Raw genomic sequence first — 12,696 nt, 5'->3', positions numbered from 1 at the left:
ATGAATTCCCAGACTGAAGGAAACAAGATTCAAATAATTGATAGCGTAATTAAAGTTAATTTTGCTTGATTAATGCGATAAAATAGGATTTTGAATAAGGTGTCCCCTTTAAGCAATCATTTCTGAAATGGCTCCATTACTCATTCCAGAATGTATTACAGAAGGCTTTTTAACTTATGATCAGGAAGTAGCAACCCAAAATCCATTATCGAAGGGGTTGATCAAAAAAATTTGCATTTTTTTCCTCGATTCAAGAAAAACGCAGAGAAAAAACATGCAAGTATTTTTTTTTTTAGAGACCTCAAATTGGTAATTTAAAAAGGAACAAAAAAAATTTAGTGTTTCTGAAGCGAACATCAGTTTTACCAGTGCAGGGCAACACTACAATTTCATTAAATTAACACTATTTTTAGTGTTACGGTTCCTTGAAAGGAAAAAAAAACCAAAAAGTCAGTGGAAGTTAAAGCTGGCAAAGGTTTTATAGAAGTTAAAGGAAATGTTCTCTGGCAACTTTATTTTCCCAGTTTAACACATTTGAAATGTTTGGCTTCATTGAAAATAAATGGGACAAATTTTCAAAAAAAAAAAAAAAAAAAAAATTTAATTGTGCAGGAATAAACTAGCATTCTAGAAAAAATAAAAAAAGTCAGAATAGTTGTCAACTTTTTTTTCTGTTTTTTTTTTCTTACCACAAACTTGAAGTTTAAAAAATCTGCCCCTTAAAATAAGTTACTCAGAGGAGCACTTGTTCCTTGCCATTTAGCGGTTTCATCATACATAAAGCATTGTACACTTTGCCTATAAAGCTCAAGTCCCCAGCCTGTGAGAGCTTCATATAATACACAAAAGCCATAAATATCCTGTAAATTATATCCTTATAAACGGCGAGTTCTGATGTCATTCCTGTCACATGACTCACTGAAACTTGAGTATTATAATAAATAAAGTACCCCCAGTTGCAAAATATGAGGATATTAGAAGTTACCTCAGAGTTCCATGACCTTTATAAAAACACTCTGCCTTTGGCCTCGTGTTTTTATATGGTCATGAAACTCCTCGGTAACTTATAATATCCTTATATTTTACAAGAGGGGGTACTTTATTCACTATATATTGTATGTGCTTCTGAGCCAACTATCAGACCAAGATGTGGATAAAAATTAATTGTAAATTCTTTACAAAAGGAATGTATCTAGTCACATTAGCACATCTTTTAATCCAAGAGTTGACAAGATTATTAGGTCTCATTCGGAAGGTGGGAAAAGGGGGAACAGTCCTGTACAATGTAATATCTACTAATACTAATTTTTATAAATGTATTTTTTTTTTTTTTTAAAGTTATTTTAAACCATTGTTAAAAAAAAAAAAATAGATTGTTCAGTTACTATTAAAAAAGGTTTTGGTGTCTGACTAGAATAAAGCAAAGGCAAAAGAATGTATCAGGACTGCACGCCACTATATAAACTATATTAATAAACTTGGGCGTAGAGTCCTCTAGTGACCAAACAGAGGTACAACCATATATACTTAAATAATTTTCCAGAGCATGATTAGTAAAAAAATTTAGTTTATTGCATCTTTTTAAAAACAGTAAACAATCCCCTTATAGCGCCCAACGCGTTTTATGCTTACCTAGCACTAGCACAGAGACACTGCCTATGACTAAGTGCTAGGTAAGCATGAAACGCGTTAGGTGCTAAGGGGATTGTTTATTGTTTTTAAATACGATGTAATAAACTAAATTTTTTACTAATAAGCATGCTCTGGAAATTATTTAATTATATCTGCACACCACTATATAACTAGGGAGCATCCATTTTCTTTCAAGTTTGTATGAAAACTACCAACACTGCAGAAATTTGCTTTCAGCGGATCACAGTAATTCATATTCAAAATTCCAGCCACATGCAAGTTAAAAAAAGAAAAATCAAAATGTTTTTCAAAACAGTCATTTATTAGAATGTTCAGAAGAAGTTCATTTAGCGTTTTCCACCGACACGGGGAGCCTGCATCTTTACAGGCTTGGCTATTTTCTGCTTAGGTGCAGTCTTTGATGGTGCCTGAAAAAACAAAGGAAAATTTTCATGAGGTATGAACGGAAAAAAAATGTTTAATGGTATCATATCAGAAAACTATGTTTTTTTCAAAATGCATCAGTTAATAGTTCTACTCCAGCAGACTTCTGCACTGAAATCTATTTCTCAAAAGAGCAAACAAATTTTTAATTTTTTTGAAATCTGACATGGAGCTAGACTTTGTCAATTTCCCAGCTGCCCCTGGTCATGTAACTTGTGCCTGCACTTTAGGAGAGAAATGCTTTCTGGCAGGCTGCTGTTTTTCCTTCTCAATGTAACTGAATGTGTCTCAGTGGGACATGGGTTTTTACTATTGAGTGTTGTTCTTAGATCTACCAGGCAGCTGTTATCTTGTGTTAGGGAGCTGCTATCTGGTTACCTTCCCATTGTTCTTTTGTTTGGCTGCTGGGGGGAAAGGGAGGGGGGTGATATCACTCCAACTTGCAGTACAGCAGTAAAGAGTGATTGAAGTTTATCAGAGCACAAGTCACATGACTTGGGGCAGCTGGGAAATTGACAATATGTCTAGCCCCATGTCAGATTTCAAAATTGAACATAAAAAAAAAAACTGTTTACTCTTGAGAAATGGATTTCAGTGCAGAATTCTGCTGGAGCAGCACTATTAACCGATTCATTTTGGAATTTTTTTTTTCCCATGACAGTATCCCTTTAATGTTAAACTAGCCCTTGGGGCAACCAATGTTCCAATACAACAAATTACCTTTGCAGGGGCAGCCTTTTTGGTTGCCTGTTTAGCCTTCTTTACTTCCTTGGCAGCTCTAAAAAAAACCAAAAAAACAAAAGTAGCAGCAATTAATTTTATATAACAGAGCAACAGTACAAGAATGTCAAGTGATTCAACCAACTCCCTGGGCCCCAACAAAGGTCATGTTGATCATATTAATTGTCAAATGGTTTATAGCCTTGAAAATGGTAAAACTAGGGCCAGTGCCAAGACACCAAGTATATTGGAACTTTGCCATAGAAAATAATTCCACACACACAAATTTAGAAATACTGGAAGCACTCACAGACAATGAAAAGTGAATTTATTGGAGCTTCATACGGTTATTGAAGCTTCTTTATTGTAGTAATGTTAAATGAATTGCTCAGTATAAAAATAAACTGGGTAAATGGATCAGCTGTGCAAAAAAGAAAAAAATACAGTTAGCCAAAAATGCAATGTATAAAGGCTGGAGTGACTGTATGCTTAACAGAACACTACTTCCTGTGTTTCATCTCTCTTGGTTTCCACTGCCTGGTTACCAAGCATCAGTGACTTCTGTTGCTTTTGAATCTGACCAGAATGCTTAGAATCAATTGCAAACTCACTGAGCAGTTATGTCCCATGTGGCCCCCATCAAGTCGCTGACTAACTTGGAGTTAGAGGGCTGAAAAGTAGGAAGTTGGATTCTGGTTATTAGGTTAGGCAAAAAATGTAATGTATAAAGGCTGGAGTGACTGTGTCTAACTATATTAGAAACATTTTTATTTTGCACAGTCTATCCAGTTTTTATTTTTACACTTAACTGTTCCTTTAATGCATTTAATTACTTGATAATACTTGTGCTGATGTGTTTTAATGGCCCCAATATGCAGTCATACGTTACCAGGTCATAAGTAGCTTTAAAGGACAAGGAAAGTCTAAAATTAAGGATGAACCGAATCCAGGATTCGGTTCGGGATTCGGCCTTTCAGCAGGGTTCGGATTCAGCCGAATCCTTCTGTCCGGCCGAACCGAATCTGAATCCTAATTTGCATATCCAAAATAGTGGATTCGGTGCATCCCTATCTAAAATAGAATTAAGCTAGAAATGCTGTATTTTATATACTTAAACTTACTGCACCACAAAGGCTAATCAAACAAATGATTTATGCTTTCAAAGTTGGCCACATGGTGCTGTCACCAAGATTGTGCACATGCTTAGTGTGGCCTTAGCTGCTGCTTATGGATAGTCATAAAATATCAAAACAGCACAAGTCAAACAATATCTGCCAGAAGCCAATACAACAGAATAATCAGAATATGCAGATCGCACTGGGTCCTGTGTTGTCATGTAATCTAATGTTGATTTTATAGTTTTTGTATTGTTTAATACAAACTTTCTCCAACTCTGCAGAACCAGTGGCAGCAGCAAAATAATCCTCCAAATAGAATCCCAGTTTATCTGTATAATGTTTCCAGCTCCAGGGACAAAGATCATGGAGCCAGATTTAAAGGGGCAAAAATAAAATCCAATACAAATCTACACAGTCGCCGACTGCTTTACAGGGAAACAAAGCTGCTGAGTTCTGAAAGACTGGAAAGTAAGAAGAGGGCTACCCCTGCTGTTCACAAGTATGATTGTTTCCCTGCCCAGCAGTTAGGGACTGTGACAATTCCTATCCACAGCAGTAAATGAAGTGAGAATTTCACTGCAATCAGTCAGGTTTCTTATATAAACAGTACACATTTTTTAATTAAAGTATATTGGATAGGTTTCTGGGATTTTTTTGCCTTTACATGCCCTTTAAGGTTACTTAATTCACATTTTAAACACTTTTGGATATGATGTTTGACGTTTAATGGATTGGGTTTCAGTATATCATCTCTTTTTTTGGATATTTGTTTATATATTTTTGTATAAAAGGTTTGATTTTGTATATACAGATTTGTAAGAACAACACTTTCACTACTATGCAAATGTTACACAGTTTAATAAGTATTGTTCACGGATTGGTTCATTTTGAATATTTATACAAGGCGATTCCAGTGTGTATCCTGATCAAAACACGTTAAAGTGGAAGGAAAGGTCTTTTAACTGGTTTTAAAAAACCTTTCCTTCTCTTTTAAAGTGAGGGACTATATTGTCAATGAATAGTGGTTGTGCTGAACACTTTTTGGCTTTAGTTTTTATCAAAAATATATAGCTTGTTACTTGACCTAAACAAGGGAAATTAAAGCTACACTAATGCACACAGACCAAACAGCTTAAATTTCCCCTGTTTTGCTCAAGAAATAAACATTTTTACGATTAAAATAGCCAGTTTGTCCAATACTGTACAAGCACTATCCACTGAATACAGGTTATAAAGCATCAATAAATTTCACTATACATAGGGTGTATGTCAAACTTGTGGGGACAGCATGTCTGGTGCCCTGAAACTGTCAAATATACAAATTGCCTCCTCTCTTGGCCAGTATTTGTACTAAGTTAGTTTTGCTCTACCTATGTACCTCAGTTAGCATGTTCACAGATTGTAAACAGTTAAAAGTTTTATCTATTAACCAATACTTTCCATAAGCTTTATTGAATGTATGCTCTCCCAACAAGCAAAGCAATTTATATTCCTGCCTGGGTGCCAAGTGGCAGTTCAGCAAGTACATCCACAAGAATGATTTGCCTAAATAATCCTTTTTATTGTGCAAAATCAACATTTCGGTCACAACCTCTTGATAAAGCTCTGAATATGTGACCGAAATGTTGATTTTGAACAATAAAAAGAACTCTCTCTCTAAACAAGCTGAAATGCTGCTCCTCACCATTCTTATTGGGTGCACATGGGCAAGGCTTAATTTACAAACTAAAGTTAAGTTGTGAGAGAGATATACATATACACGCACGTGCGAGGGGCCAGTTTTCCAGAAACCCATTATCCAGTAATCTCTAAGAAAGGCCCTTTCCTTTTGTTCCGAATTAAAATAGTAGCCCATAAATCAACTTAAGATATGAATCCACATTGAAGGCAATCTGATTGGGTTTATTAAATCTTTTAATTATTTTTAGTAGACTTAAGGTATGAAGATCTAAATTACAAAAATCATTTATCCAGAAAACACCAGGTCTCGAGGATTCTGTATAACAGGTCCACAAGGAAATGTCTGCAAAGGCTGTCAAATCTTACCTAATTGCCTGTTCTCGTTGAGCCTTTCGTACTTCGGGCTTCTGGTTTCTCTTGGCCATAATTTCAGCCAAAGAGGCACCAGTGATAGCCCTCTGGAATTTCACTGCACGGCGAGTACGTTTTTTCTGAATTTCTTCCTGTTAGAAAAAAAAACAAAGACTTCTCAATGCCACTTTTAAAAGTACAAACAACATTTTTCTGATATACATATACACCGCAGGAAATACAAAGGCACAAGCTAGAGACATCTTTAAATGTACATTGTAACATAGTAAGTAAGGTTGAAAAAAAAACCACATCCATAAAGTTCAACCTTAAGTCTTTTTTTTTAGTCTGCCTGATCCAGAGGAAGGCAAAAAAAACGACTCTGAAGCCACTCCCAATTTGCCTCAGAGGGGGAAAAAATTCCTTCCCGACTCCAAAATGGCAATCCGACTAGTCCCTGGATCAACTTGTACTATGAGCTTTCTCCCATAACCCTGTATTCACTCACTTGCTAAAAAGCCATCCAACCCCTTCTTAAAGCTATCTAATGTATCAGCCAGTACAACTGATTCAGGGAGAGAATTCCACATCTTCACTGTAAAAAACCCCTTCAGAATATATTAGGCGGAACCTCTTTCCTTCTAATCGGAATGGGTGACCTTGTGTCAGCTGGAAAGACTTACTGATAAAGCATTAGAGAGATTATTATATGATCCCCTTATACATTTATACATAGTTCTATCACCCCTTAAGCGCCATTTCTCCAGCGTGAGCATCACCAATTTGGCCAGTCTTTCCTCATAGCTAAGATTTTCCATACCTTTTACCAGCTTAGTTGCCCTTCTCTGTACCCTCTCTAATACAATAATGTCCTGTTTGAGTGATAGAGACCAAAACTGAACGGCATATTCTAGATGGGGCCTTACAAGTGCTCTATACAGTGGAAGAATGACCCCCTCCTCCCATGTCCCTTTTAATACAGCTCAAGACCTTATTTGCCCTTGATGCTGCCGACTGGCAGTGCTTGCTACAGCCAAGTTTTTCATCTACAAGGACTCCAAGGTCCTTTTCCATAATGGATTTGCCTAGTGCAGTCCCATTAAGGGTATAAGTGACTTGGATATTTTTACATCCCAGGTGCATGACTTTACATTTATCAACATTGAATCTCATTTGCCACTTAGCTGCCCAGTTTGCCAGCAAGGATGCCACATCCCGGATTGAATTAATTGGGCTGGATAATTTTGTTAAAGGGGAAGTTACTACAGAATAAAAAGTATGTTTTTATTTATTTATTTATTTTTTTAAAGTGAGCTGTGAAGATGTGGAATTCTCTCCCTGAATCAGTTGTACAGACTGATACATTAGATAGCTTTAAGAATGGGTTGGATAGCTTTTTAGCAAGTGAGGGAATACAGGGTTATGGGAAATAGCTCATAGTCCAAGTTGATCCAGGGACTAGTCCGATTGCCATTTTGGAGTCAGGAAGGAATTTTTCCCCCTCTAAGGCAAATTGGAGAGGCTTCAGATTTTTTTTTGCCTTCCTCTGGATCAACTGGCAGATAGGTAGTTAAAAAAAATAAAAAAGTTTAACTCAGACATGTGTTTTTTCAACCTTACTTAGGTTACTATGTATGATGCAGGCAGTGATTCTAAGACAATGTTCAATTTGTCTTAACACTTAGGGGCACATTTACTATTGGTCGAATATCGAGGGTTAATTAACCCTCGATATTCGACGCTCTAAGTAAAATCCTTCGACTTCGAATATCACTGCGTATCTTGACAGCGCTATATAAATAAATGACGATAATAAATGATGAATATCGAAGTCAAAGGATTTACCGCATTTCGTTGGATCGAACGATTAAATCCTTCGAATCGAACAATTCAAAGGATTTTAATCCATCGAACGATTTTCCTTCGATCAAAAAAAGCTAGGAAAGCTTATTCCCCATAGGCTAACATTGGTGCTTGGTAGGTTTTAGGTGGCGAAGTAGGTAGTCAAAGTTTTTTTTTTTTTTTTTAAAGAGAGCTTAATTATTCTCCCCCCCATCACCAACCTGAAATAGAAATGTTAACTGGTTGTTGGCACAGTAAGGTTCAGTAGTCATGAGAGACTGAGGCTATATTAGTTATTGCATTGCTTATATTATAGGGTATCTGTTGGCAAAATATATTATCCCCAACCAAAGGTGAGGGCTAAAACAGCAAATATGGAGAGGAATGGTGAACCAAACCACCACTGAAGAAAGCGTGACATTGGTTGAGTAAAACCAGAGTATCCAGACAATGAAGACAAACTGGTGATCATGATAAGCAAATCTGTCAAAATGCAAGGGTGTTCTTTTTCAATAAACTGTCAATAGGCATTTTTTTGCAACAAAATTAAGAAATCACTAATCAGTGAAATGCCAATAGCAAGTGCTTCTAGAATATCACAAGAATGACAAATTTTAAGAAAAAAATCTATTTTCATAACCCCTTATTTGTACAATGTTTACTAATACAGAACATTCTTCTAAAACAGCTATTAAGTTAGTGAGGCCAGTAACACTGTTTTCATTTGGAAGACGGGGCTGGGGGGGGGGGGGTTAAATTACAATAAATACATATACACACACACACACACACAGGTTTAGGAACTAAATGGTGTTAGAATCCCAGGAATCACTGTTCCAGATAGCAGAACGTAAAGAGCAGTACTTAAAGGAACAGCAACACCAAAAAATGAAAGCGTTTGAAAGTAATGAAAATATCATGCACAGTCACCCTGCACTGGTAAAACTGATCTATTTGCTTCAGAAACAGTAGTATAGTTACTATAAACAAGCTGTTGAGTAGCTATGGCGGTAATTGGGAAAAAAACCCCAAAAAACTGCCAAGTTGTAGCGGATAACCAATAACCATTATGTTCTATGGCGCTTAACTGCTATCTGCTGTGTAACTTGAGCCTTTTCTCCTTTGATTGGCTGTCCCCATTGCCAATAACAGCTTATTTGTATAAACCATAGTAGTGTTTCTGATGCAAACAGCAGTTTTAGCAATGCAGGGCAACACTGCATTATATTTATTACTTTAAGGGCTAGTCCACACGGGGAGATAGCGACGCGTTTGCGGTCGCGGCGACAAAGCACCGCGACCGGCGCAGGCGACAGTTTTGTATGGGCGCCTATGTAAAAACGCCTGTGCTAACCACACGAGGCGATGCGCTTTTCAACAGTCGCCTGAAAAAGCCTGGCGAGGCATTTTCAGGCGACCGTTGAAAAGCGCATCGCCTCGTGTGGTTAGCACAGGCGTTTTTACATAGGCGCCCATACAAAACTGTCGCCTGCGCCGGTCGCGGCGACTGTCGCGGCGCTTTGTCGCCGCGACCGCAAACGCGTCGCTATCTCCCCGTGTGGAATAGCCCTAAAGCTCCTTATTTGATGTTACTGTTACTTTAAATTACTTGCAAACGATTATAAGGTGAAGTAATGTAAAGTGCGAAACTTGTTACAGGTCTAGCATCTAAAGCAATAAATAGTTTGCATTTACTGGTCACCGGTTACATGGATTGTGACTGGTTACTGGACCTGGGCAAACTTATAGCCTTTCACTACATAGCCCAATACGTGGTTATCATATTGCATGTTAGCTGGCACCAATAGCCAAGTTAATGCTATGCATATTTTCAGGTTTATGTGCCAAAATCTGACCTATGGACCAGGTTTTTCCCAATGATATCTACATCAGCAAAAAAACAAAAAAAACAAACAAAATAAAAATAAATTTTTTATCTTGATCCTGGCCTTGGTGTCTACCTGAAGATCTGGTCTTTAGAAGAAACCATCCATTAAAAAAAAAAAAAAAAAAAACATCTACTTACTGACTGCCCCTTCTTGTGTTTCCGTCTGTAAAGAACAGTCCAATTGATCTGACGAGGGTTCCTCTTTGAAAGGAAAGCCGACTCGCATTTTGCATTCAGGAATTGGAAAACCTATAAAATTCAAGAACACTAAATAAGCAGGGAAGAACTGTAAACTGTACAATAAGTTGTAAAAACCTCAAATAGTGAAAGGAATCTTAATTCTCTTACCAGCAAGCTATTCAACCAGTTGGCTGTACTTTGACATAGATGTGTTGCTATGCAAGGACCATTTTTACTGTAGTAACCTTGTAACACAGGTACTACATTGGCAATATACCCAATCTCCTGCCAGAAATTTAGAACCTACATTGTTGCCCGTAAAACGATTATAAAGTGGTGTCCTGAGATCCCTTTAGCGACTAGGGCACAAAAAGCTTTTTGACTGTATGAAGAAACACCCTTTTCATTATCACTTCACTAATATATAGGAAATAACTCACATGCAGCAGAGACAAGTTTAAAAAAAAGCTAGCTTTTTTGAACAGTAATTCACCTGTCATGTCTCATAACTATGGAAACAGAGGCTAGTCAGATTGGCCTGCTCAAACCTCCAGTGCCTTTGGCTCACAGCAGCGAAAACGACCATTTGTCACAGACTGGCTATTTGCCTATACACGGCCTTCCACTTTCTGAACATGTGTGCGGACACTCGAAGTGCTAAAATGCCCTCTGCCTGTCCACAACACGGTCAAGAAGTGGAAGGCAGTGGAACGTCAACTACTAAACGCTATTAAGGGCCAGTTAAAGCAAAAAACACTTTACTATTGACCCATTCCCTACCAGTGATTAAAAGCAATATTTATTTAATTTAAATGAACCTTGAAATCATCTAAGCAATAGTTCACTTCTGCGATATTGGAGGATTTCCTAGGCATGGTATGAGCCATAAATGAAATTGGTTTCCTACTTATCTCCATTTATGCACAAAAAACCTTGAATCCCAAACATTCAATCAATCATACTTTATATAAACACACTGGATCTAAATGGGGTCGTTGACTAATCCAACATATACATTTAGTTGGCTTGCTTCCTATTTCAGTCAAACTCATCCTGAGTTAAAGACACCAAGATAACAGAGGGACCCAAATTGCATGAAGCAGCAGTTAATCATACTGCCTTGCAATGGGCTGTAACCATATCAATGATTAGGAAGAGTAATGCTTTTAGCTGCCTAGTTACAGATTAGAATTCATACAAGAGTACAGATTTCATATATCGGTTGCTTTTTCACCTTATGACAAAGCAGAGATGTGGAACAATAAAGGCAGATACACTAAAGAGATAAAGGTGGGTTTCCGTCACAAAGATTGTGTTTATGTGTTATGGATGAGTCTCTGTCTGAGACCAACCCGTGTAAGTTCTGAGGTAGAGCTTCCAGGAGCACCTCTTGCCGCTAATTATTTAACTAGATCAGCTGAAAGGCCGCAGTTTGCGAGGCTGACTTACTGACAACTCCTCACCCGCTCAGGCTTATGGGCCTATACTTGCATTTAACATGCAGACAACAGAGCGATATTCAGCTCGGCATCTGCAGACTTCCCCAGCGTGCTATAAACTCATCCACTATCCCTTGCCCCAATCTGAACAGCCTCACTCCTTACCTTTCCATCAGTCCTGGCATAGCGCCGCCCGTGCCCCGGGTAGATCTTGTAGCCACTGAAGCTGCACAGCTCAACCCTACGGGGAGAAAATAAAACCAAGTCAGCAGCCGACAAGTACCGAGCAGGTGCTCCATGACACCGCGAGCACAAAGGGACATTGTGGGATAACGGATGGCAACAGATTGACAATACAGGGAACACTTCATAACTATAACATACTTCATGGCGCCGGCTAATATGGCGAAGAGGAAGAGAGGATCCTGGGTAACGGGTTATATATATAGGGAGGGGCGGGGCTTTGTTGCGTCAGTAAAACTACACGAAGCTTTTGACAGGAAGTCGTTCAGAGACTGTTCTCCTTCAGCATGGAATAATGTGCTGCGCCGCTAGGAAGAAAAGAAAAGGATAATATAACGATATAACAGTGAATAATACGACGACAAAGAACGTTCGCTTTAATTCCGCGTGAATGATAAATTAAACGCATTTGCATAGATTATTCTTTCCCCAAGGAAACTTGACTTTACTGCATTTTTAGACTTGCAGTGGTCGCTGCCGATAGAGTCCTCTTCAATCACACGCTCATCCAACAATACCAGTAACGGTTATATCAATTCAGAAGAGCTCATTAATTGAAGTGTTTTACTTGCAGGCCCGCTTTTAGAAATAACGTGGCCGTACAACAACATTTTCGAGGAACCCCCCCTGGGCCCGCCCAGCCCCAAGCCCCAAGCCCCACCCTAGACAGCCCCAAGCCCCACCCTAGATCCCGCCCACTCCACCTTTTTGCGCCTGAGGGGTTTAGGGGGGTCCACGAGGGCGGCAGAGAGAGCCAGTGAAGTAGCGCAGAGAGCCTATCTGCGTTCTCTGCAGTAGAAGAGCTGAATTTACAGTTTTCAAACCATAAATTCAGCTCTTAAAGTACCAGGAGCGGCATTTTTGCCGCCCCTGGTACCTAGTGGGGCGCTGCCGCCTGAGGCGACAGTCTCAAGTAGCCTCATTGGCGAAGTGCCCCTGGTAACCCCCCACACAGGAGTTATAAAAAGCTATTGGGGACCAGGGTCCCCTATAAGTTAAAAAAAATATTGGTGCCAGGGCCCCCCATAAAATTTTTTTTTTTTTAAAAAAAAACATTGTTGCCAGGGCCCCCCTTACAGGTAAAAATCTAATTTGGGCCCAAAGAATATTTTTTAAAAAAACATTGGAGCCAGGGCCCCCCTTACAAGTTAAAAAAAAA

At 38.6% G+C, this 12,696-nt stretch overlaps 1 protein-coding gene across 1 annotated transcript; it reads right to left on the bottom strand.

The window, feature by feature from the left end:
• Positions 1 to 1,933: 1,933 nt before the first annotated feature.
• Positions 1,934 to 12,059, bottom strand: rpl24.S (ribosomal protein L24 S homeolog). Its single transcript, XM_018249701.2, has 6 exons — positions 11,679 to 12,059; positions 11,460 to 11,535; positions 9,814 to 9,924; positions 5,961 to 6,097; positions 2,797 to 2,854; positions 1,934 to 2,060 (listed from the first exon to the last, which is right to left on the bottom strand). Exons 1-6 carry the CDS (start codon positions 11,681 to 11,683, stop codon positions 1,980 to 1,982), a joined length of 468 nt encoding a protein of 155 aa, XP_018105190.1. The 5' UTR covers positions 11,684 to 12,059; the 3' UTR covers positions 1,934 to 1,979.
• Between the last annotated feature and the right edge of the window lie 637 nt (positions 12,060 to 12,696).

Source organism: Xenopus laevis, chromosome 2S (assembly GCF_017654675.1).
Source record: "Xenopus laevis strain J_2021 chromosome 2S, Xenopus_laevis_v10.1, whole genome shotgun sequence".
Taxonomy (NCBI): Eukaryota; Metazoa; Chordata; class Amphibia; order Anura; family Pipidae; genus Xenopus; species Xenopus laevis.
Note: the sequence above shows the minus strand (reverse complement) of the source record. Positions and strands in the feature narration are given on the sequence as shown.